The sequence below is a fragment of the Colossoma macropomum genome, unplaced genomic scaffold, assembly GCF_904425465.1.
Source record: "Colossoma macropomum unplaced genomic scaffold, Colossoma_macropomum, whole genome shotgun sequence".
Taxonomy (NCBI): domain Eukaryota; kingdom Metazoa; phylum Chordata; class Actinopteri; order Characiformes; family Serrasalmidae; genus Colossoma; species Colossoma macropomum.
This window is the reverse complement of record NW_023494807.1, coordinates 3776041-3803376: the sequence shown is the minus strand read 5'-3', so window position 1 is coordinate 3803376 and position 27336 is coordinate 3776041. Positions and strand designations below refer to the sequence as shown.

Here is a 27336-nt window from a genome sequence, read left to right as displayed (position 1 = left end):
CACTCAAAGAACGTTTTGCATGATTAAATGGTTCTTTGTATCATGAAACGGTTCTTCAGCTTGATGGAGAATGTGCTGTAGATGGTTCTATACAGTAGCTTTTTGAAAAGGGTTCTATACAGCACCATCTACAGGTCAGAATTTCCATCAATCTGAAGAACCGTTTCACCACACAAAGAACTCTTTTACAAAGCAAAGGGTTCTTTGAGTGCTTAAGGTTCATTTCTTTTACTAAAGAACCCTTGCAGAACCGATCTTTTTTTTCAGGAGAGTACCTAGCAATACCCTAGCAACCACATGGCAACCACCCTAAATTACAACACCAACCATTTAGAAAAAAAAAGACAATAACTGGACATTACTTAACTGCACAATCACTTTTCCTCATTTTCACTTTACATATGTGGCTCTTTAAGATTCATCCACTGAAAGATTCTTTAGGGAACCTAAAGTGGTTCTCCTAAGGCATCACTTCAGAGAACCCATTTTGGCACCTTTATTTGTAAGGATGGATGCAAAATGCTTGAGAATTGATATTCTACTGCACTGGACTCGTGCTCACAGTTCCTCTGCCTTCCTTCAGTACGTCTTCCAGGAGGGAAAATCTCAGATTTCTCCTTAAAAGACGGAGACCTCTTCCCGCTGAAAAGGTTGCGTGTGCGCTTCTGCAGAAGGCGGAGCACGGTAAGTGCAAACGTAGCATGAAAATAATGCAAGCTGTGACATTTTCCAAGTGAAATGCGTCTCTGCTGCCAAACACACAGCAGCATTTTGTCAAAATAATTTAAAAGAACTAAATGCCACTCTCTGGAACCCAAACGAACAGCAGCAGTTTGAACAACTGCAAAAATAAATGTTATTTTTCCCTATATGGGAAGCGAAAACACCACAATCCCATTAAGGCTGGATACAATGGAGCTGAGCTAACAGCACTGTGGTTTTGAAAGCAAGCAAGCGACTCCAAAAATGGGGCTTCATTTATGTCCCACTGATGTTACTTTTACAAATATGTATGAAAAGTAAAAGATAAAATACAACCACATTACCGAAAAAGTTAGGACAATGAAAACGAAAATAGCAGAAAAGAAAATAGCACAAAGACAACATATCAAATTTAGAAACTGAGAAATTTTATTTATTTGCTTTATTTTCTTTTTTTTTATTATTTTATCGTTTTTTTTAAAAAAAAAAATATATATTCCTATTTTGAATTTGATGTCAGGGGGGCGGGGAAATGTTTACCGCTGTACTGCATCACCTTTTCTTTTAACAACACTCTGAAAACTGAGGGGATCATTTGCTATGGATTTGACAGTAGAATGTTTTCCCATTCTTGCTTGATGTAGATTTCAGCTGCTCAACAGTTCGGGGTCTCCTTTGTCACATTTTCCGTTTCATAATGCATCAAATATTTTGAAAGATCTGGACTGCAAGCAGGACTGTTTTGCACCGGGACTCTTTTACTACGTCTTGCTGAAATAAGCTAAGCCTTCCCTGAAAAAGACGTTGTCTGGATGGCAGCATTTGTTGCTCCAAAACCTGTAATATATCGTTTAGCATTAATGGTGAATTCAAAGGTGTGCAAGTTGTCCATGCTATGTGCACTAATGCACCCCCATACCATCACTGATGAATACTGGCTTTTGAACAGTGCATCGATAACAAGCTGGATGGTCTCTCGCCTCTTTAGCCCAGCATAGTGGCATCCATGATCCAAAAAGAATTACGATTTTTGATTTGTCGGACCACAGGACACTTTTCCCCTTCGCCTCAGTCCTTCTTAGGCCCAGAGAAAGTGGTGGCATTTCTGGATCCTGTTGGCATTGTAGAGTTTTAGCTTGCATTTGCATTACATGCAGTGATGTGTTCACAGACCGTGGTTTTCAGGAGTGTTTATGAGCCCATGAAGTGCTTTTCACTCTAGAATCATGTCTGTTTTTAATGCAGTGACGTCTGAGCGCCCAAAGATGACGACCAGCCGATATTGTTCTTTTTTACTGTATTGCATACAGAGATTTCACTGGATTGTCTAAACCTTTTAATGATATTATGTACTGTAACGATGAAATCAACAAGTTCTTTGCTATTTTACATTGAGAAACTTTATTGTGGTGTGGTGAACTCCTCCTCATCTTCACTTCTTAAAGACTCAGCCTGTCTGGGATGCTTTTTTACACCCAGTCATGTTACTGACCTACTGCCAGCAAACTTAACTAGTTGTGAGGTGATTCACCAGGTGTTTATTTTTTTTTGTTGTTGCCTTGTCCAAACTTTTTTGAAACATGTTGTTGACATCAAATTAAAAAAAGGGCATATATTAAAAAAAAACAAAACAAAAAAAAGTTATTTTTTAATTACACATACAGCTAAAATGATTTATACATCACTACATTCTATTTTATGTTCATTTTGCACAACATCTTAACTTTTTTGGTAACAGGGTTGTAAATTATAAATAAGTCAAAATATGTACACATCCTCCACAGAGAACACAATTCTGCACAACTTTACTGCACAATTACTGTTTATTTAAATAAAATTGAAATAACCCCCCCCCCAAAAAAAAATATGGTCTGTGCAAAGGTTATGGCACATTTTATGTTTTATTTTTTTCATATGTTGATACTGTAAATAAATAAACAAACAAAAAATACATACATACATGTTGTGCAATAAACGTTGCAGAACGATAAATTTAAAAGCATTCTCTGTAGAGGATGTTTTGACTTTTTTGCTTAGAAAATCAATCTGTCCAATCTGACCAAGGTATTTGAACTTTTGCATTGGTAGGAGTCTGTAGGTAAAGTGTCCTTCGCAACAATGTGCATGTTTCAGTTAAGTAACATTTATAACCCATATATAGCACAAAACAGTACAGACAGCATTTTTGCCTGTCACCGCCCTCTAACAACACTTTACCTTGAAATTTAATCATTAAAATACTTTCTCTGGGCATTCATGTGTGAATACATCTAACATCTCATACTTCCATTTTTTCATGAGTCATCCATTGTAGGTTATGAAGAACACATAATTTTAGATCCTCAGCATTCACTCAATCCTGTTAACGTCAACACATTCACTCCAATGGAATATCTGGAATATTCCACATATTTACACACTGAACAGAAACTTGCATGAATGTCCTGAAAATCATGCGAAGAAGACACGTCCTCTCATTGTTTTTTCTTTATTTTCAGTGATGTTGATATTGATTCATGAGCACATTGTGAAAGTACAACCCTGTTAGCCAAATTATAGACTGAAGATGAACTGTTTAATTATTAAACAATTACTAACAAGCACTTTTAATTTACTTCTCGGTCAGTCTCAGCCTTTAACAAAACTGTAGCTCGATTTGCAAATGCCTGCGTTCACTGTTTCAAACCTGTTACACTGAACACCCGAGCTGAACATGAAAATCACAGCATATCAATTTGCTAAATGTAAAAACTGAAAATATTGTAACCCCACCTCCAATCTAACTAGCCCTTAAAATTCCTGTCTCTACTTTCTGTTTTCTGTGATGAAGTTTTCGCAATTCCCTCTCACCACCCCATCTCCTCCCCGTTCTGCAAAAAGGCCAGGCTACCACCACCAGGCACGGTCCAAACTCAGTAAATATTATACTGGACAACAATCAAATCCCAAAAAATGATAATGGTTACAGAGACAAACTGCTGACTGAATGCATGAAAATAGGCCAATCGCAGCTGAATCCCATCTGAGCAGAAGTCCCAGGACGAACGCTTAAATTGACATAGAACCTTTATATTACTTTACATTTCAAACGTGGTGCTTTAGGGAACCAACAGCCGTTCTTCTGGCATCCCTAAAAGAATTGTATGCACTTTTATTCTAGTTACGCTGATTAAATGTTACTGTGTACTTTTCAGTGCATTGAAATAGAGCTAATACGTCACAGGAATCGTCAGTATATGGCCTTTTAAAAACAATTCAAAAGCAATAGCACGTTACTGTGACCATGCACCTTCAATGAGAGAATCAGTAAAGGAACGCATTTCACACATAACCTTCCCAACCCTGAATGCCATCGACTTTGCCATTATTTCAGCCTTTATGGTTTTTATAGTTCTAGAAATTGATTCCTCTCTCATGCGATCATAAATGTCAGGGGTGGAATTCATAAATTCAGGAAAATCTGGCTCTGAAGGCTGCCGCAGTCTAAAACAGTGCCCTAAACAGTGGTTTCCCTGACTACAGGCCCTCGGCGTATCCAGCATCGGCACAGAGGAAAAGCAGCACTGGGCGAAGGAGAATTGTGCTTTATTTCTAATGCGCTTTTAACCTCGCGTTTTCAGTGGCAACTTATAATACAACTGTAAGTGGTCTTTCAGCATGCAACCTTCAGAAGGGAGAGAACTGTACAGTTTTATTAGCAAGCGATTTCACAGGCTTCCTTCCCCCCCCCCACATCCTCCTTTCCCACTTTGGACCAATCTGCGTCATTAGATGCTCAAAAAGCTCCAAAAACAAAGAAACTGTAACAGTCTTCACTGGACCTAATAGTTCGGGATGTCCTATATTATGCATACAGAAGGATGACATGCGTTCATGAGCCGCAGACGGCGCACGTTTATTGTGGCAGTCTTTTAGAAGCCGGACTTCTTTTCAGCTTACTGAATGCATAGACAAGCAAAATACAGAATCACAGTGATACGATCGACGTTCGCACCATGTATACTAAGCTAGGAACACAACAGGAACAATACCCTCCATGAGATAACAAGCAATGCTAATAGTGAGCATGATTTTGTTTCCACAATGCCAATAGTCAGCAAAGTATGCATGAGTAGTCAGTAGAAGCTTATATGACATTGATATAATTAACTGTAGACAAAGAATCATAAATTACCTTCCTTGCTGATTGCCATTATGCCAGCCTTGTCCTGCTGAGACAAGACACTTAAAGTGCACATGAAAATAGTCTGAGAACAAAAGGGTAAAATCATGCTGGTGTGCTATTTACATCTGCTGCTTTACAACTAAAACACATTAAACAGCCCCGACATTGCGTCTATGTTGAGATGCGTTCCTCCCTCCGATGTCAGCGAGTCCATAAGTAAACCCTTCGGTTTCAAAGCAGGGAGCGATCGCTGTTTTACTCAAAGACCAACGACGTGCAGCCACACAAACAATTTTTAAAAATCCAGTGGTAAAAGCTGTGTGAGTAAAATCATTCTTCACTTCTTTCGAGGCACCTTGTCACCCAGAGGAACGTCTTCTATAAGTTTCTGCCGAAAAAAGAGAAAAAAAGAATCAAACATTTTTGAAGGCTACCTTCTTGGGAACTTCACAGCACATGCATAAACGTTGCATAATGTATCGATAAAGCAACACTTGAATGTTTATGAACAGCTTACATCAGTAATCACACGATGTTATGTCACACGAAGTAAATGACATTGTATGGGCCTAAAACTAAAGACATTTTCCATTTATAACAACTGTTATGAAGGACGCTTCTCAAGTAAAGGTACACAGTGTTTGTTAGGTACACCAACAGTCTACTGGATATATATGTAGATTTTAGGTTAGTTAGATACAGAACCATGTTATGTTCAAGTTAAGCTTGACCAACCTTCATTAGTCGATTGTAGTATGGCCTGTCGTCTTCCCCCTCCCCCCGAGCGAGCTCCACTTGGTATCTCCTGCAGGCCAGGAGGAGCTCATTGAAGTTGAAAAGAGGTGCAGGATCGATAGAGTGGCCGTTGATGAGGCTAACCAGGTACTCACGGTAGTGTTTCCTAAAAGCAAACAAGTGCGCATGTTACACATTAGAACAAAAATAAATGCATCACGTATTCAAAAGAGAGCAGCTTTAACGCTGCTAGCTTGCTCAGCCTTTATTTGTCTCTCCCTGATGTACATATAGAGTTTAAAACATATTGCTGTGCTTTCTGTTTTTACTGTAATGGCAATAATAACGCTGTCATTAGTAATCAAGTAATGAGCAATGAGTACAATCAAGCGACCAAGTTTTCTGTCAAAAGCCCAATAAAAATGCACATAACTGAACAATAACACAGATTCCAAAATATTTTAATGGAGAAAGATAAACTAGCAAGCAAAGTGTTTACAGTAATACTAAATTCCACTAATCCGTCTCCTAAGGCTTTGCAGTGTTGTTAGTGCTGAGCTAGCAGTGATTTTTTTCCTTGAGGTCCACTTATCATGCTTGCATGTACCAAAACAGTTTGTTTTTTTACAGGTTATTCACCATTTTCTAACCTCTCTTTATCCCTCCCAATTACACAGCCTGGTCAGTAAGACTGATATATGAAAGAAAAGGTGAAGATGTCACTCACTCGCAAAGTCCTGCCTGCCCAGGCTGGGTTTGAGCTCCGCACGCAGAGTCTGTCTGATGAGCACCTTCGTCCTTCTGCTCAATCACACCACACACACCTATGCAGGGAGAGAGAATCTGTGTTAGAGATCTGTATGAAATTGAAGCTCGTACCGCCGATTATGAGACCTGACCCGACCTGACCAGGCCAAAATTGATTTCACTTGTTTGTACGTTTTTAAATGCTCTGACCAAGCTGCGTGGTCCGGGGCTTGTGGTGTACAAAACTATAATCAGGTTATCTAAGTGGTTCTAGAAACAAAGCTCTCGAATTAAATATTTCAGTTAGGATATGATACATAATAAAGTCATTTATTTGTTATTACCCAGGAGGAATTACGTTGACCTGCTCTGGCAGCATGAAGACAACAGCAACCAAACACTACATTTGCCAAACATGCCGTGAGGTTATAGCCTATTACTGGCAGTGAGGTTATCACATCACATCATCCAACACCCTAATGGGGTACAAAACAAAACAACAGCAAGGCTGCACTCATTTTAACTACATTCACATTCACATACTAGCTGACTGCTACAAGTTTGGCTGATGTAATAACGGAAACTGGAATGATTTCTAAGCAGTGATTGGGGAGACATTCTATAAAAACACAGAGAGCAAAACAGCTGTTTAGATTTTTTCATAATTGCTCACAGGGCCCTCTAATGGCTCATGCCCCTTGCCACCCACCCATTAACCCATAAGATGATCTAAGCCTGCATGAAAGAAAATCGTTCGTTAGAAAACAAACCTGAACCCGAGACCAATGCTGCACATGAAAAATCAGCCCAAACCCGGCCCAAAACCCAATGCTTTGTCAGGCCATGTTGGGCTCGGGTCGGGCGGCAGACCTTCAGTTTGTGTGTGCATATTGATAGAATGCTTGGGAGAGATATCACAAGGACGAGGAGGAAGTGGGATAATGCGTGAAATAGTCCTGTGAATCTGTAGGTGTTTGTGTGTGCGTGTTTATTTCAGAGGGTTTGTTTTTGTGGTCCTAATAAAGTCTCCCAGAATGATTGGACATCGGTTCTAAGTGGAAAACAGCTCTTCATTATGTCTTTCTTTTAGACTGTCATTACAGGTGAAATAATTTGGTTGCACTGCCCATGAAATGGACAAATAGTGCATGGCTATAATTAGACTCAGATTAGACATGCAGATAGACAGGCAGGCAGACAGGAAGCTGAAATGAAACAGTTCAGACAAGCAGAAACACTGAAAATCCTTAACTGATCAAAACAGAGAAAGAGAAATAGACATGAAACAGAAAGAGGACAAAATTCAAACACAGTATTAATAATATTACCAATACGTTATACTACATAAGCAACTGTGAAATTATTTAAATTCTTATATGGTTGTATTTACTCTCTCAACAGATTTTTCAATGTCAAGAAATGACAAAGTAAAGCCAAAATGTAATGGATGTTTTTTTTCTTTCGACAACACAAAACAGTGCTTTAATAAGCTTTCCTCAAATTCAAATTATAATAAAGTATCTCCTACTAACAAAAACAAATGTGGTATGGATTGACCAGAGAACCTGAGCTTTCTGTGAGCTACTGTGTTTTCTATTGTGATATAAAAGATGCACAAGGCTACCTTTATTGTTGGAATCAAGCTTGTGAGCTCATTTAAATCAGAATTCACATCTGTAATATGTTTTTGCTTCATCACAGCAAAAAAAAAGCATGACTCTTATTTCTATTAATGCGTTTTCCTTATTCAAACTGGTAGTTTGTGACACAAACTGAATAAAAACTTGGCTTTGCTAGGTCACACTCTTTACACATCAAATAAAAGCAACTGCAGCATTCAAAAAGGGCATTATTAATGCAAAAGAGTCACTAAAACAGTAGAAAGAGCCACTTTTTCAAATCTTAAAGGGTTAAATCTGTGCTTTCCAGAGATTTTCTCCTCTTGCTTCAACGAGCTATGAGTGACAAATAATTAACAAGGAATGACATCATGCTTTTGTTATCACCAGCCATGACCATGACTTCTAAGGGTTCACAGTGGCAGCCAGTGCGTTCCCATTGCTAGCTGAAGTGCATACCTGTTTGTGTTCCTGGAGCAGTGTCAGTGTTAAAGGCCACCCCATTTTTCTGAAAAGAAACAAGCAAAACCAAGAATAACTGTGAAATCAAGATGTGAGATGGCACAGAACAAAAAACAGGCAGCTTTTGGAATCTTCTCAAGCTGTGTGTGTGGGAGGACAATGTGTGTTGTGCTAAAGTGCCACATTCAGTTAGTGAGAATGCTGGTGTGCGTGTGTATGTTGATGTGGGTGAACATGTTTGCAAATGCACCTGCGTATGTGTGTGTGTGTATGTGCACACATCCATGTCTACGTGTGTGTACGAGCGCACTTATTGTGTGCGTTTATTTCGTACATTATCAAAAAAAAATGTTTTGAATTTGTATTTTTTCCTCAATATGTTAAACTTAACAAACAAACAGTAAAACGTACAGAGGTGTGCTCTTTGTAGAGGAACCTATTTTTCCTTTTCCACCCACAAAACGTCATTTGGGGGCCTAAACTTTTGCATGCGACTGTATATGGAACATATTATTACACAGAGGCATCAGCACAGGCATTAACAGCTAGAGGACTCTGGTCGGTTAATTTAAATGTATTTAATTTTCAATGAATTACATTATCAGAATAAGCAGGTTTATCATTGCAGTCTGATTTGTACACAAGGGCTCAACAGGCAACCTGTTCTGCTAAACAGGCTGAACAATGAAGTGCACAGCTAAAAATAGCCATGTTCTAGAGGATGATAGAACAACATGGCACATATTGTAGCTTAAATACTGTCATTTTAGGAAATCAGTTTACTGTGAGCTCCGTTTTGTTCTGCTGAATGTAGATTTTATCAATAAGAAAAGTATATTTCCTCATTACTTTGCAGTTGTGTGTATTCAGAAGCATAAATGTTTTTTTTTTCCATTTTCTACAAGGAATTTACATTACTGTATCAGACTTGTATTAGCATCAATTGTATTAGATTTGTTTTTATTTTAATATAAGTGTTTTTCTGAGCAAATACATGCTTACTGCCCAGATAAATGGCATTTTCAATATAATTTTCACACCTGTCCCTGGTTGACTTTCCAATTAAAAATGAAGTAAACAAGCTGTATATGTTCTTTCAAAGCACAATTGCTGTTTATTTGCTGGAAATAACATATTTAAAAATAATAATAATAATGATGTGGCCTGTGCAAAAAACGTTAGGCACATTTCCTATGTTCTGTTTTTTCTCCCAATATGTTAAATCCAGCAAATAAATAAAAAACTGTGCACTAAATCTGTAAAAAAAAAAAAAGGTATATTTAACGTTTGTTCACTGTAGAGGATATGACTTATTTTCACTTAGAAAATCACCAAACGTGTAATTTTGGGATGTTCAAATTTTTCCGCATGACTCTATGATCTCATGTCATTGTATGAAAATGTATGTGTGTGTGGCTGTTTGTGTGTGCCTGTACACACACCTGCAGTAAAGCCTGAAGTCTGGCAGGCTCCCAGTCTCGGAGGTAGAAGAGGCAGTCTCTGGGGTGATGGGCATGAAGACCCGTCACACTGCACTGGGCCACTGCACAGGTCTGTCGCAGGCAGGGAGAAAGAGAATAAATGAAGAAATAAAGAAAAAGCAGACAGAAAAACGAGAAACAGAACACAGATGAAGAAACAGCACTCATCTAACGGGAGCTACTTCTAGTCAATAGTTCGGCCTAAATGCCTGATACACAAAACAACTGTACACAAAAATACACGTGTGGCGATAAACAAAGAGGCGAAGCGAAAGAACAGAAATAAACCTGGTCTGGAGATGCTTAGGCAAAGTGCGGAGGAGAGTGAAGGTGGCGATACACTGATAAAATAGCGTTAATAAGTCACACTACACTTTTTTGGGGTTTATTATGGAAGTTGTTGGTACTTCCACTATACTACCAGCTGCATATTTCATATTTCATAGCTGTCTAGTTTGCCCAATTGTCAGAAGATTATGAGTTTGAATCCCTATAATGTTGGGAGTCAGCATAATAGCACAGCAGCATAACATAAATGTAAAAAACCGCAACAGCACAGAGGAACTCACTGTGTGGAAAGGGTTGTTGCAGCCACTGCAGAACTGATATCGGCACTGAGAACAGCTGAAGTGCATGCAGCCCCCACGGGCCAGAGCGTACTGGAACCTACAGTTAGGGCAGGCTGAAAGAAAAAGAGAGGGAGAGAAAGACAGAGAGAGGTGAGAGAGCTAAATCTCTACTGTTCAGAGTGCATTGTGTACTGCAGATGCACTTTCACTGCACTGTACTTCACTACTGTGTCACCACACTAGGGCTGCAACCAATGATTGTTAGTACAGTACTGTGCAGATGATGGTGACCAGCTTTATCTATTTAATTTCCTGTCAAAATGATAATCAAATAAAAAAATATATTTTCAGAAAATTAAATTACACGCAAGCCTCAACAAATATGCATAAGATAACTTATTTCCCTTTCATTTCTTTTAAAGAAATCTGCACGGATATTTTTCCACACCTCCAAAGTTTAGACTTAGGAGCTGGTTGCATTTTCTGCTTATTACAATCCAGGCAATCACGAACATACGGAGCTTCTGAAGGGACGAATGATGCATTTTGTTTTACACAAAAATTTGGTGAGCACCAGACATTAAGAGGTGAGCACCCAATGCTATGTGGTGAACACCCGATACTATCAGGTTAGCATACAATATTAGGTGGTGAGCACCAGACACTAAAAGGTTAGCACCCGATACTATGCGGTGAGCACTCAATAGTATCAGGTTAGCACCTGATACTATGTGGTGAGCACTCAATACTATTAAGTTAGAACCCAACACTATGTGGTGAACACCTGATACTATCAGGTTAGCACCCGATACTACATGGTGAGCACCCGATACCATCAGGTTAGCACACAATACTATGTGGCGAACACCTGATACTATCAGGTTAGCACCCGATACTACATGGTGAGCACCCGATACTATCAGGTTAGCACACAATACTATGTGGTGAGTACCAAATACTAAAAGGTTAGCACCTGATACAGAGATAACATTTTTTTTGATTGATAGTATCGGGAGCTCACGACATAGTATCTGGTGCTCACCTGAAAGTATCTGGTGTTCACTACATTTTTGCCTAAAGAATAAACACCACATGTCCCTTCAGGATCTCCATACAAACACATTCAGTGATGGACTATGGGGTGGTCAGTCCATTGTTCTGAGAACACCAGCACCTTCTTTCTTCTTTTTTTCCTCCTTTTCTCATTAACGGTTTCTTGACAGCTACACATTCTTTCAGATCCAGAGCACTGAACTGTCTTCTCACAATTTTGTGAACACCCATGTAGGCCGTCTTACTACGCTTCTAGTGCTAACATCTAGTGGCAGGCCGCTGGACCACGGAGTTCGACCCTAGTAGAGCTGCCGGGGGATGCAAGGGCTGGGGCAGCTGAGGCTGGTTTGGCATTGGTAGTGCCGGCTCATCCCGCCTTCCGTGGCTGTTGCTGGTGCTCTCATTTGCATATTTTAGTTTACTGAACCGTTACAGGTCGAAGCTCATTCATGATGTACAAAATGAAGCTGATACGTAGCACCCTCTCTTTTTCCAAATGTACTGAGAAGGCCTGTGTTTTCAATGGAAAAATGCCAACTCCACGCTAAGGGTGGCCATTATGACAATGTTTTATGGTTATTGGGATAAATAATGTCAAAAATGTACTCTGAGCATTTTGAGAATATCGTCAGTACTTAAAGAAAACTGACTAACGACACTTCATTACAAGGTAAGCTTAATTAGGCCTGTTTAATAGGATTTAATGCAGTGCATTTGTAGAACACTGAAAACAGATACTATTTTGTCTGTCCCAACTTCTTAGGAAGGAGCTTTGGGTAATGCTTTATTTGGATGGTCCGCTGTAGATGCTGCTTTGTAGATGCTAAGTCTATTTTTAACTAGCTTTAAATGAATTATCTATGAAATGCAACTGAACTTGAAGCTGAGTGTAAAAGATTCTATTAAATCTGTCCCTAACCCTGAGTATCACCAGAAAATCTGTTAATAACATAAGTATCTGCAGATCATCTATAGGGGACCATCTAAATAAAGTAAATGCTGTGATGCATGTCATGTATTACGGAAATGGCTTCAAGTATCATGATATAATATTTTTTTTATATCTCACTCACCCCTACTCTGTAGTATAGCAACGCATTTGATACAAATATCACTATATATAATCATAATAAGGCCCTGCGATGGACTGGCGACCTGTCCAGGGTGTATCCTGCCTTCCGCCCAATGACAGCTGGGATAGGCTCCAGCACCCCACCACGACCCAGAAGGATAAGCGGTTTAGACGATGGATGGATGAATGGATGGATAATCATAATAAGCCATCCAAGAGGAGTTAAACTTTTTAAATAGCACATTTGTGAGTGCAAGGGATCTTTAAGAAATAAACTGTTGTGTAGTTTGCAGTTGGATCTAGTAGAAAAATGGAGAAAAAAAAAAAAAACTATAGAAATTAGGCCTAGCTAGTCAAATCATAACCCTGTCTAACAGGTGAAACACTGAATGCACATGGACCAAAACTTCTTAGGCAACTACAAATGAAATCCTTCCTCGTGGCAAATACTGTTTTAACACAATGGTTAAAAAAACACTACAGTACAGTGGTGGGGGTTTCCCTCAGTATGTTGTCTGACACTATCCGGTGGCTAATCCTGCTCAGAGCATTACTGGTGTGTGTGTAAAACAGTAAAGGTTGTGCTTTGATAGCACACCATTTGAAACGGGGTCCCCTCCAGGGCAGTGAGGGCGGGTTCTGTGGTGGAAGCCCTGCTGTTAACTTCATTAGAGCTGGATTAGAGGAGTTTAATGCAGGTTTGTGAGCAGCCCTGGGGGGGGGGTTTGAGATGACTCACTGATGCCGTTGTCACGCAGGTATCCCGCCAGGCCTTGCCGCTGATACTCCGGGTCATTCTCCCGCTTCCACAACTGAAACTGCTCACAGGACAGACCCGTGTGCTGAGCCTCCCACTACAGAGAGAAAAAGACAACACAAAGTTTTTGCAAACAAATTTAAACACACTCATTCTAAATAAAGGATTGTGCAATCAGTCCCTTATTAAATTCAATCAGGTGTGCTGCTGATGGAGTGATGGAAGGAAAAACCTGTGTGCTTCTAACTGTATCCTTCCAATATATGAATAAAAAAAAATAATAAACAGGAAACGTTATTTTGACTGCATTTCTGTTTATTTGCACTCATTCTAATGTTATATGATGTTTTACCAGTTAAAGATAAATTTATTGTCGAGATGAATAATTACGTTTGTTGCACAGTACCGTGTATATCGATATACAGCAATATGTCCTCATCTGAGAGAGTGCAGGGTAATAAACTATCCTCTCCTACACTACTGACCCTTACCAGTGGACTTCTTTTCAAATCAACAAAGCATAAATTGACCAGGGCTGCCCAAATGTTTGCATATGACCATATCTTAAAAAAATCTAGCTGCTTTTCTAACTATCATTACTATTATGACTACAGTATTAGTGTTATTGATATAGTTACAGTGTGTTATTGCAACTGTTGTTATTACGTGTTGGCGATAGTGTACAGTGGTGTGAAAAAGTGTTTTTCCCCCTTCCTGATTTCTTATTCTTTTGCATGTTTGTCACACTTAAATGTTTCAGATCACCAAACAAATTTAAATATTAGACAAAGATAACACAAGTAAACACAAAATGCAGTTTATAAATGAAGGGTCTTTATTATTAAGGGAAAAAGAAATCCAAACCTACAGGGCCCTGTGTGAAAAAGTGATTGCTTTGATTGATCCCCAAGACTTTTGGGAGAATGCTCTGTGGACTTTCAAAAGTTGAACAGCATTTCAGAAAAGGAACATCATACCAACAGTAAAATATGGTGGTGGTAGTGTGATGGTCTGGGGCTGTTTTGCTGCTTCAGGACCTGGAAGACTTGCTGTGGTAAATGGAACCATGAATTCTGCTGTCTACCAAAAAATCCTAAGGTAGAATGTCCGGCCATCTGTTCGTGACCTCAAGCTGAAGCGCACTTGGGTTCTATAGCAGGACAATGATCCAAAACACACCAGCAAGTCCACCTCTGAATGGCTTAAGAAAAACAAAATTAAGACTTTGGAGTGGCCTAGTCAAAGTCCTGACCTGAATCCGATTGAGATGCTGTGGCATGACCTTAAAAAGGCGGTTCATGCCCGGAAACCCTCCAATGTGGCTGAATTACAACAATTCTGCGAAGATGAGTGGCCAAAATTCCTCCACAGCGCTGTAAAAGGCTCACTGCCAGTTATCGCAAACACTTGATTGCAGTTGTTGCTGCTAAGGGTGGCCCAACCAGTTATTAGGTTTAGGGGCAACCACTTTTTCACACAGGGCCCTGTAGGTTTGGATTTCTTTTTCCCTTAATAATAAAGATCTTCACTTATAAACTGCATTTTGTGTCTACTTGTGTTATCTTTGTCTAATATTTAAATTGTTTGGTGATCTGAAACATTTAAGTGTGACAAACATGCAAAAAATAAGAAATCAGGAAGGGGGCAAACACTTTTTCACACCACTGTATTTAATACCAGGGCTGCACTATATGAATACTTTCTATAAAAGCTACATAAACTTATAAAAGGGCTTAGTATTATTTACTATCTACATCTACAGAAATATGTGTATATATATTTAAATTCTGAAAAAGCTTCTTAGGGTGATGCATGTTTGTTGCAACAGTAGCCAATACTTCCTCAGACATGTTACACATAACACTGAGAGTAGAAGCAGTCATCACACTTGAAGCATTTTTACAGGCTAGCAGTTCAAAGTAGAGTAGTTTTATTCAGCTGTGATCACAATTATTTAAGCTGACTCTAATCAGTTTCCACAGCTGCTGGATTTCAGTGATATTATGCTGCAACAAACAAAATATGAATTGGGTTTAATTATTTATATGACAATAAACCTCCAGACAAACTTTCATGATCGTGACAGCCCCGCATGTGTGTTTTATAATTGGACGTTTAGCCAAATGGTTAAGTCACTCATTGTCCACGCAGGACAGCAGGGTTCGAGCCCAGCACAGGGAAGCACTTGACAGGCTTCTAACTCTACATTTCTGCCAATCAAATATATGTCACTGTGGCGCAGAAACTCACGTTGCGATACCGATACAAACACAGCTTATCATACAGCTCCATTTAATACAGTCATGCCAGTGAAAGCAAAACCGAGCACCGTCAACACTGACCTTCTCGTTTAAGTGCATGTGTCCACTCTGCGTTAATACTCACAGGTTTCTTACACTGAGCGCAGAAGCTGTTCCTGCACTGCAGACAAGTGACCTTAAGCTGATCACCATCATAGATGAAGCCGTACGAGCACTGAGAGAGAAAGGAAGAGAGAGCGAGAGATAAAATTGTGAGGGGAAAAGTAATACTGTTCTCTGCACTCAGCACTTAGAAGGTCACTGTAACCCCGACTACAATTGCTTTGAAGTGTTGCCTTATATCTGATGCCATTAAAGTAGTGCATTAGTTCAGGAAAGGCCAGTACTGAGGTGGGTTTTTGGGGTCCATTTAGCCCTCAGGAGGAGCCCATTTTACCAGGGCACAGAGGCTATTCAGAACATTAGACTTTAACTACTGCTTAAAAATACTGATGGCCTCAGATTATCCAGACAAAACACAAACTCAATGACTCATAAGGCCTGAATAAAAAATAAAACTAGTATTTTCTCCTTTTAAGCATTTTCCATCTGTTTTGTATGTTTATCCCACTTGCATAGACAATGCAATCCATGATCTGTTTTCTATGAAAATAAATGCAGAAATGCTATAAAAAAAAATTCAAGCCCTGGGGTGAAAAAAACAAGGAATGGTTGATTTTTTATTAAATTTTGTAACTGATGTAAACAGCTGGAGATGAATTCTCAAAGCACAGAGGCTGAAGTAGCATACTGTGTACTGTATACTCTTTGTTGCATATTGCATCTGTATATCGCTGCTGTCGGAACAAAACCTCTTATCTGCAAAATGGTAACTTTACAGGAGAAGCAAAAAACATGCTTTACTTATAATGTAAGTCAATGTAACCAGACATTTTTCTAAGTAATTTTGGGCCATTTCTTTTGGTCTGTCCATCTTAAAATTTACGCACAATATAAAGGACAGTAGATTTTTTCAAATTATGTCAAAAAAGAGGTTTTGTTCCGACAGCAGCGATATATTTTACACTAAATGTGGCAAATTTGACAAAAATATAAAATCACGATTCTTGAAGACATTCTCATGATATAGGATATGCATCTCAATATTTTGTTTTTCTAAGGTTTGGCGAGTTGAAAAAGACAAAAAAGAAACCGTGCCACATTTAAAAACTGCACACAGTACTCTGCAAAAATGATACAGCAAAGAGAAATTCACACTGCAAGTGAAGTCTTCTTAAATCCATTTAAAACCTCTTATACAGACATAACCAAAAGTCTGAACACAATATGCACAATTTCTATTATTAAGCTGAGTTTAACATTTTTAGAAAAAAAAAAATCATTATAAACATAATTTTTGCACGGGCCACATTTTTTTTGTTTCAGCAAATAAACAATGTGTGTATTAAAATGTGATCCGTAGCAGATATAAAGCAGTAGCATAAACTTATTTTCACAACAAAATATGTATCTTGACCAGGGGCACAGAAATGATTGCATATGTCTAATTTTGCAATTGTTTTAAGAATATTATTTAATATTACATACACATATTATCATGTTATATTCTAGACATAGTGGCAGATTATTATCTTGGCAGGTAATTTTGCTTATTTTAATATTATTTCTTGAAGTATTATTATTTGCCAAAGGATTTAGGCAGCTTCAATGGAAAACATTACTCGAAATGAGTAAAATTTGGAACAGCATCTCAAAATGAGCATCATTAGATATTTTCACTCTATTCAATTTGCCAAGATAAATTTTTTGCAGTGAACTGTGATTTACATTTACTGCACTAAATCCAACTGAATAGGACAAGATGCAGTTGTGTCCACAAATATAGATATCTATGATATGATCAGAAAAGCATAGTGAGGTAATAAATCAAGACACATAAAAAATATGAAATTGTCCACCCCCTGCTGTATACTACATGCTACTCTTCATAGTAGTGTATAGTACAGCATCCAAGGCATGATGTACATACAAGCAGTGCACAAAATATGTCTGGATGTGACTGCAATTTGCATCCACAATGGGCCTTAATTTAGCTTTAAATTTACTAAGACTGCAGTTTAAAATGCAAACTATGGATAGCCCCGCCCACAAACTGCTCAGAAGGTTCACTGATAAAGAGATAACAGTGTTAACAAAGTTCATTCACAACAAAACGTATAATTCTACTCTGGCTAAGAAAACAGAGTTTGTAAAATGGTAACAGACTGCACAAGCATGTTGCAGCCACATCATGGCATGTGTTACTCTGATGGTAAACATTATTTCTGCATGTGTTTGAGGCTTGTATCTCTGTCTATCTTTTGTGTCTGATGTAGCACTGTCAAAAAAACCCATGTATATCCTTTGTCATCTTTGATATTTGAATATATATTCTATATGACAAACAGACAAATAAAAATGATCCACAATGTTTTGGAATAAAATCTCATACATTAACTTACATTAAAAGCAAAGAATGTTTTTGCGTTCTCCTGTAAAGTTGTTATTTTGGAGACACTTGTTTTTTTTATTATTATTATTTTGGACAGTGATGGTATGCACGAAGAGAGAAGGACATTTTGCATTTTACCACCCAATCAGACCTGAGTATGCACTAAGGCTCAAGATCAGAAACTGGCACAAACAGTCTTAGTGCATCTGGTCCTAAGTGTATCAGCAGCAGTGTGTGTCTGTTTGGATCGCATACTCACATGGCTGCACCAGAGGAACTTTGGGTCTTTAATGAGAGCCTGTTCAGTCAGCTTCTTATGGAAGAGCTCATACACTTCTGGCTCCAAACAGTCTCTCAGCTGGATGCATGCAAGCACACACGCACACACACACACGCACACACACATGCACAGAGTGAATTTTCCAAAAGCACTGTGGTACAAATACCTTAATGAAACTAGAAAACTAGGTTGCTAGGATGTTGCGAGGCAGGTTCCATGGGATCCAACATTAATGCTACAGTGTGTAGTTATATAAAATGTCCAATCAAAAAGCTGTATACAAGCATACACGCATGTCATTACTGATCAGACTGAACATTCTGGAGTTTTTTTTTGTTTTTTGTTTTTTTTTTACCCGATTTTTCTCCCCAATTTAGTCGTCTCCAATTCCACCCGCTAGTTAGGACTCCCCCAATCACACAATGCTATCAACGCTAGGACGGTGAAGGCTAACACAGGCTTCCTCCGAGACCTGTGAAGCCAACCACCACTTCTTTTCGAGCTGCCGCTCACGCAATGTCACTGGACAGCCGAACGTGCTCGGAGGAAAGCGCCAACCGCCAGATCTGTTACGTCAGCTAGCAGACGCCTGCGCTGACTAGCATCGCGCTGTGTGATGGGGGGAGAAGGAGGGGCCATCCTACCCACCCAGAGAGAGCGAGGCCAATTGTGCTCTCTTGGACTCCCGGCTACGGATGGCTGTAGCATCACCAGGGATCGAACTCGCGATCTCCTGATGATAGGGCCAACGCTTAGACGGTTGCGCCACTCGGGAGCACATTCTGGAGTTTTTAAAAAACTGCAGAACGAGTTAGCAGACAAAAATCTGTGCTGGTGTACTGTAAGTTTACAATGTGACATATTCTATAGCACTAAACAACGTTTATATGATACATGTGGTCATTCAGTCAGTTCGCAGCGTGCTGCAGGAAGCATAGAGGACATATGACCTCTACTAGTTTTGTTGATAAGAAGAACTCTTGTTGAACAGATGGAATGATGGTGGTGGCAAAGTGAAAAGAACTGAAGAAGAATTCATATTTTAACTTGATTATTCAAATAATAATACACAAAGTAATCGGTTTTAAAAATAACTTTCAGTTGCATCTCTACTGGTAGTGGAAGAGATCTTATTCCTGTATGTCTCTCATTTTAAAAGAGATCTTATTCATGTGCATGTCTCACGCTCACCTGAATGTCCAGCGTGGAGAAGTAGCTGTTGAGGTGCTCAGGGTCGTTGATGTCCGGCTCCCAGCACACAGGACACACCATGTCTCTGATATGTTTATCCCTGACCGCGATGGTGAAGTGCTGCTTGAAGCAGCCACTGCAGACGGAGCACTGACATGATGTCAGCGACTGCATCTGAGGCGAAGATGGATAGAGGAAGAATATCGGAGATTAATACACTGTATGGACACCTACACATTACATCCACAGGAGCGTTAACGACATCTCATTCTAAATCCATAGGCCTTAATATGGAGTTGGTCCCCCTTTGCAGCTGTAACAGCTTCCACTATTCTAGGAAGCTTTCTACAAAATTTTAGAGTGTGTCTGTGGGAATTGTTGCCCATCCATCCAGAAGTGCATGTTGGATGAGAGGGCCTGGCTCGCAATCTCCATTCTAGTTCACCCCAAAGGTGTTTCATGGAGTTGAGGTCAGGGCTCTTCCACATCAAACTCACCCAGCCATGCCTTTATGGAGCTTGCTTTGTACACCGGGGTTCAGTCATGCTGGAACAGATAAGTCTTCCCCAAACTGTTCCCACAAATTTGGAAGCATAGAAATGTCCAAAATGTCTTAGTATGCTGAAGCATTAAGATTTCCCTTCACTGGAACGAAGGGGTCTAGGCCAAACCCTGAAAAGCCAATGCAGTCATGCAGGTAATGCTTTCCTGGATTTGCCAAACCCAGACCAGTCCATCCGATAGAGAAGTGTGATTTATCACTCCACGGAAAGTTTCCACTGCTCCACAGTCCAGTGGTGGCGTGCTCCACTAAATCCCCTCCTATCTACAATGTATTAGTTACTACTCAATAAATCAACAGTAATTATTAATTTGAAGAGTGATTCCAAACTTGCGAGCCTGAAGAAGCTTTGTTCCAGCCTCAGCTTTAAAGACATAATAAAATCAAAACTGTTAACGCACTATATGGTCAAATGTACGCAAACATATGACCATTATCCCTACATAAGCTTGTTGGACATCTCACTCTAAAACTATGGAGTTGCCCCCTCTTTGTGGATATACCAGCCTCCACTCTTCCGGGAAGGCGTGTCCGTGGGAATTTGTGCCTCTTCTAGTCAAAAGAAAAGGCCTGGGCTCGCAAATGACATTAACAATTCTTCCCAATGCTTAGTGGTGTAGAGGTCAGGGCTCTGTGCAGGCCCCTGGAGTTTCTCTACACCAAACCATGTCTTTATGGACCTCACTTTGAGCAGATGGGCACAGTTATGCTGGTACAGGAAAGGGCCTTCACTTAACTGCTGCCACAAAGTTGGAAGTACATAATTGTTCAGTAAATAAATGTCCTTCGGTGCTGTGACATTGACATTACTCTTCACTGGAACTACAGGGCCTAAAACAGCCCCAGACCATTATCCCTCCTCCACCAAACTCTACTATTGGGACTATGCATTCTAGTGTGCTTTACATCACTCCAGCCAACACTTGGCATTGCACATAGTGATCTTGGGCTTGTGTGCAGCTGCTCAACAATGGGAACCCATTTAATGACGTTCCTGATGCATAGTTTTTGTGCTGATGTTGCTTAAAGGGGCAGTTTGGAACTCTGTAGTGAGTGATGGAACAAAGGATAGGTGATTTTTACATGAGCTGTTGTTGCTCTTAGATGCTTCCCTTTCACAATAATGACACTTACGGTTAACCAGGACAGATTTAGCAGAGCAGATGTTTCACAAAATGACTTGGGCAGTATTTTTTCACACCTTTCTACCTTCTTGTCATTTCACTGGGGAATACAGTACACGATGGTATTTGGTCTTGCTTTTCAGCTTTCGACTAAAATATCTCCAAACAGTTCAGTCAAACCAACAGCTAATGTTATTTGCTCACTCAGTTACAGATTAAAGTTGCCATGGGCTCATGGTAAGATGTGGAATGGATTTGGATCGGTGACGGGTCTCGTTACGTTATGTTACTTTATGGCGTTCATGGTCCAGCGCAAGCTGCAGACTGGAATCCGGATCGGTAAGCGGATCGGCCCTGTCCGTCCGATATCCGATGAGTGAATGACGTCAATATCAGACCCGAGACCGATACAGGATCGGATCGGCCCCATCTCTTAATACCGTCAACATTTCTAAATACTGTCATCGTTTTTACATACCGTGGTATACCGTATTACCGTCATTCCACCCAGCTTTAGTGGCTGAAATATCTGAACTCAATAATTAGGAGGGGTGTCCTTTTGGCCATATAGTGCAGAGGTCACTAATAGGCGGACCGCGGGCCGGGTCTGGACCCAGACGCTGTCCTATGCAGACCTGGACCTATAACCAATAAACTATGGATAATTATTTAATTTTGATGGGGTGGTCCTATTTTAATCGGTATAAGTTTTCTAGCCTTTACGGTACCGGTTTAGTAGCCCGGGAAACTCGCAGACCAATCGCATGTGTTGTAAATATCACGTGACGCTACTCAACCAATCAGATCTGTGCATTACGATGAGCACTGAGACTTGAGTGAGTGACACACACACAGGGGAAGGACGAGGTGAGAAACAGCAGTCAGAGAAGAAAGTGAGTCGGAGGGAAGTTATTTCACATGGTGTGCTCTAAAAAGAGAAAACTGACAATGAATGTTGTTGAAATATTACTGAACTGTACTTTATTTGATTTGACATTCTGTTGTCGACTATACAGTAAACAGTATATGGCACTGAATCATGATCCAAGTTAGATATTATGATGTTCCGGACCTTTGCTTGAGGAATTTTTCTCTACCGGACCTTACTGAATTTGAATTAAATACCCCTGATATAGTGTTATAGTGATAAACTTACCCATTCGGAGACACAAGGTTTTATTTCAAACAACAGTGACACCATATAAGATTACAAATGTGTGGTTATCTGTGTGTCTGCATTCACTGATTAATAGACCGAGGTATAGTAAACAAATTGAAATGCTTTGCCAAGATTTCTTGAGTTCAGAGGAAGAGAAACACATTCGCTTCTGTGTGAATATGTGTGTATGTTTGTGTGTGTTTAGTACCTTGCTGTGGGGAAAGACGGACAGGCAGATTGGGCACTCTTTGGTCAGCACACGGCGAATAAAGTCGCGGTCATGTGACTCCCGCACGGCCTGTACCACATCCTCCAGCGTGTAGGGGGCAGCAGGGTCGCGAAGCAAAGACAGAACCAACTCACAGCGCCCCCAGCTGGGCAGATCATACACGGCAAGCAGCCTCCGACACACGCGCTGATACACAGAGACAAACAGGTTAAGGAACAGAAATGATGAAGTACAAAACATTAAACGATAACAACAATTATCCAAATTATGCAAAGGAGCTCACGCTAACTTGGCACTAGCAGCTTTCATCAATTGTCAGTCACATTAGAATTTTTGTCAGAAGTCAGTGTTTCTGTTGACAGTTTTGCTCTTTTTTGATCTCAGCTCTCAAAACTCTTGAACCAAACCATTATAAGAGGAAATCAATTCATTTTTAATAACGTTTTGCAAAATCCAATCATTAAGATGCCAACAAAGTCATTCAGATTGGTTTGATGTTAACTGGTTCATTGTAGAGAAACTTACTGACTTTCTTTACAGTGGTGGTGAAAGGAACCAGGGATTACACTGTCTATAATGCAAATATAGTCATTTTATTTCACTCCCATTTCCAAAAAGCAATGATGTGCAAATCATTCAAACCCTATATTTCACTGAAAATAGTACAAAGACAACATATATGCCTTTTTTGAATTTGATGCCAACAACATGTTTCAAAAAAAGTTGGGATGGGGGCAACAAAAGGCTGGTAAAGTTGTGTAATGCTAAAAAAAAAAAACACCTGGTGGTTGATTGGCAACAGGTCAGTAACATGATTGGGTATAAAAGAGCATCTCAGAGAGGCTGAGTCTTTCAGAAGTAAAGATGAGGAGGAGTTCACCACTCTGTGAAAGACTGCATGAGCAAATATCGCAACAATTCAAGAACAACATTTCTCAATATAAAACAGCAAAGTTTTGCTTTTCATCATCTACGGTACATAATATCATTAAAAGATCCAGAGAATCTGGAGAAATCTCTGTATGTAAAGGACAAGGCCAAAAAACAGTATTTGCTGGCTGTGATCTTTAGGTCCTCAGGCAGCACAGCATTAAAAACAGACATGATTCTGTAGTGAAAATCACTGCATGTGCTCAGAAACACTGTCTGTGAAAGCAGTTAGTTGCTGCATCCACAAATGCAAGTTAAAACTCTAAAATGCAAAGAAGAAACCATATTTAAACAGGATCCAGAAACTCTGCCACCTTCTCTGGGCCCTAGCTCATATAAAATGGACTGAGGTGAAGTGGAAAAGTGTCTTGTGGTCCGACAAATCAACATTAAAAATTCTTTTTGGAAATCACGGACACTGTGTCCTCCGGTGCTAAAGACCACTCAGCTTATTATCAGTGCACAGTTCAAAAACCAGTGTTCATTATGGTATAGGGGTGCATTAGTGCTGAATGACATATACATGTTTTGGCAACATAGGCTGCCATCTAGACGACGTCTTTTTCTGGGAAGGCCTTGCTTATTTCAGCAAGACAATGTCAAACCACATTCTGCATGTATTACAACAGCATTGCTCTGTATTAAAAGAGTCCGGGTGCTAAACTGGCACCACTGAAAACATTTGGTGCATTATGAAATCCTGCTGCAGCTGAAATCCTATGTTAAGCAAGAACAGGAAAACATGTCACTTTCTAAACTACAGCGTCGTCTCCTCAGTTCCCAAACGCTTTACAGAGCGTTGATAAAAACGAGGTGATGAAACACAGTGGTAAACATGCCCCCGTCCCAACTTTTTTAAAACGTGTTGTTGCCATCAAATTCAAAATGGGCATATATTTTTCAAAAAAACAATAAAATATATTAGTTTCAACATTTGATTTGTTGTCTTTGTACTATTTTCAATGAAATACAGGGTTTAAATGATTTGCACATCATTGCATTTTGTTTTTATTAACATTTTACACAACGTCCCAACATTTTAGAAAAGGTTTTATACTCTCCAAAACCACCAGGAAGTGGTAATGTTGATAACTGTAAAATAGTGGTAAATCTGAAAAGAAAAAACTTTTAAAAAAGTAACTTTTGGGAATACGTTTCCTTGCCTGTACTTCTCTGCCATGAGTACATTTTAAAACATATTTTAGATGAAAAGCTTGTCTCAAAACTACAATAAAACAATCTCTTAAGCATCTGGCAATATTTTCATAAACATTTTATGAAACAACTTTCTGAGGAAGCTTTTAAATGCACATACAGAAGGCTGTTTCCTATCACTACTACTATGAACAATTCTGACAACCCTGAATAGGATGAATAGGTTTACCGTTGAGCCAAAGAACTAGGTTAAAAACATTGTTTTAAAACAGTGGTCTGCCTTACTTTTACAGCAGACATGACCTTGTCTTCATATGGCAGGCAAAGCATTTTCTATAATAAATTCATGAATTGTCCTTTTTCTTTTATCTAACATTGCATTTTGAGAGTAGTGGTCTGCTATGCTTTTTTTCAGACATAATCATTGAACACAATTGTATTTATGAGACTATATTCCTAGTTTTTATAATGCTACATTGTTACCGAGTTGTAATTAAGAAAAACGTTACACTGCCAAGTTCAACGTCTGCATAATTAAACAGTTAAGATATAAACAAAGTGATTCAGCATGGTTTGATGTGAATTGTTCTGTTCAAGAGAAACCGACCGCATCACAATTGCTCACAGTGGTGGTAACAGGAACCAGACATTGGTAGAGTTGACTGACATTGCTTTGCAATAGTTTTAAGAAGGTTCTGAATAGTATATAAAACGGCTACATTTGTGCTGTATATATTATAACTCCTTGTTCCTATAACACCACTGTAATCAGTAGTCAGCAGGTTTCTCCGCAATGGTCTATTCCACATCAAACACTGAATGACACTGACTACATCTCAAAGATTGAATTACACAGAAATTTTGAAAAATCTGTGGAATTCCCTTGTAAGCCTACTGTAACCCGCTTAGTGAAAGAGTTCCAGCTAATGCTAGAGCGTTAAAGGCTTTGCATTGTATGTAAAGCAACATGTTACCTTGTCATGGTCAGTCCAGTTATATTTAGGGATCCATAATTTAAAATATTATCTGATATTTGTTTATTTTTGTAGATTTGTTCATGTAATATGATTAACTTTAGACCAGATTCCAAAGACCTAAGGATGAGGGGCACAGGCAAATTCCTGCGTTCATGTACATGCAACCCTCATTTTCAAGGTGTATGGGCTCTCACTTGTTTGTCTGGGTGGTTGATGTCGATGGGTGGCTCAGGTTCATCGCCCCACATGCGCTTGTGGAAGGGCTCTAGCAGAGGTCGCTGCAGCAGAACGAGAGCCCCCCTCACCTCCCCCCCACTCTGCCTCAACGCCTCCTCACAGGCAGCCGAGTCAGTAAAGCCCAAAGAGGCCAGTTCCTTTACCTACAACACACATACATACACACAAAATGACATTACAATAAACATATCCACTTACTGTTAGGTTAGGCTATATTTAAGTACAACCTCACTACTTCAATCAACATACTGCTCATTCACTATGATTGTAACTGCATATTGCATCAAGTTTGCTCAGGTGTTACAAGAAATATAAACATAACAATAACTCAGTCTATAGTCAAAACAATCCACTACTCATGACACAAAAACCAGGCAGGGTTCTGCTCACATTTGCTCCATTTTTTTCTTAAAACGGCAACCAGATTCTTGATTTAGGAGCAGATTCTGACCCAAATAGCCTACCACTTTATTATGCATGAATATAAATGTGCAGATTTTTCTCAATGATGTGTACCACTGGCCTTGAATGCTGCTATATTTACAGGGCATGACAAAAAATGAGCCTCTTGGCTCATCATGCAAGAATTCCAACTAACCTGATAAATAACTAACCGGTGTAGCTGTCAAGTCTCACAGTTGAGAACTTTTGCCATTGCTGTGATCTCGTAGCAGTTAATATAAACCTCAGAGAATAAAAAGCTTTTTTTTTATCACGAGCATCACAAAAATGGGCCCAGTATTATTAGTTATCAAAGACAAGTGTGTTGATTTTGTGTGCTAAATTTAACCAGGCTACCAAAGTAGATGCTAAGCAAAACAACTAGCAGGTAAACGGACCTTTTACACAACAGAAAAACCTCCTATATGGAGTGTTTAATTTGACTGCATTGATTAGTTAAAACTAGAAGAACTAAGAGACAATTTTTTCGTCAGGGCTCTGGCATTAAAACGCAGTGGAAAGCAGCCTGCACACTCGCACAACTAGTGATGGGCATTACAGTTTTTCAATTTCAGCATTTCAATCGGCTCAGCTCACCAGTAAGAAACTACTTTTTTCAGCCAAAATGAGCTAAATTAGCAATATTACCCTGACAAATATTCATTACATTTTCAATAAGTTGTCGAAAAATTGCCTCATACTAGCGCTGGACGATATGACCTCAAATCAACATCACAATTAATTTATCATTTTACCTTGATTACGATTAATGAATGATTTTTTCGGTTTGTTTGTTTTTTTGCCCTCACTGTTCACCGACAAGGTTTGTACTGTAAATATGCTCTGCATATCTTAATGTAAATCATCTCAACAGCCAGATCGGAATTCATGCGGCTTTTACGTCAATCCAACTCGACATTCGTCATCACTTCATGCT

The 27336-nt window shown here is 39.4% G+C and overlaps 1 protein-coding gene across 2 annotated transcripts in view; it reads right to left on the bottom strand.

Moving 5' to 3' along the window:
- Positions 1-3174: 3174 nt before the first annotated feature.
- LOC118797116 (E3 ubiquitin-protein ligase RNF31) overlaps positions 3175-27336 on the bottom strand; it is a 37017-nt gene continuing 12855 nt past the window's right edge. For both annotated transcript variants that reach the window (XM_036556345.1, XM_036556346.1), the window contains exons 12-23: positions 25916-26101; positions 22639-22845; positions 19586-19759; positions 18374-18472; positions 15748-15837; positions 13345-13459; positions 10481-10593; positions 9873-9983; positions 8428-8476; positions 6330-6426; positions 5603-5768; positions 3175-5255 (exon numbers count right to left, since the gene is read on the bottom strand). In XM_036556345.1, the coding sequence (XP_036412238.1) occupies positions 5205-5255; positions 5603-5768; positions 6330-6426; positions 8428-8476; positions 9873-9983; positions 10481-10593; positions 13345-13459; positions 15748-15837; positions 18374-18472; positions 19586-19759; positions 22639-22845; positions 25916-26101 (1458 nt within the window). In that variant the 3' untranslated portion in view covers positions 3175-5204. The remainder of the gene's footprint in view (positions 5256-5602; positions 5769-6329; positions 6427-8427; positions 8477-9872; positions 9984-10480; positions 10594-13344; positions 13460-15747; positions 15838-18373; positions 18473-19585; positions 19760-22638; positions 22846-25915; positions 26102-27336) is intronic.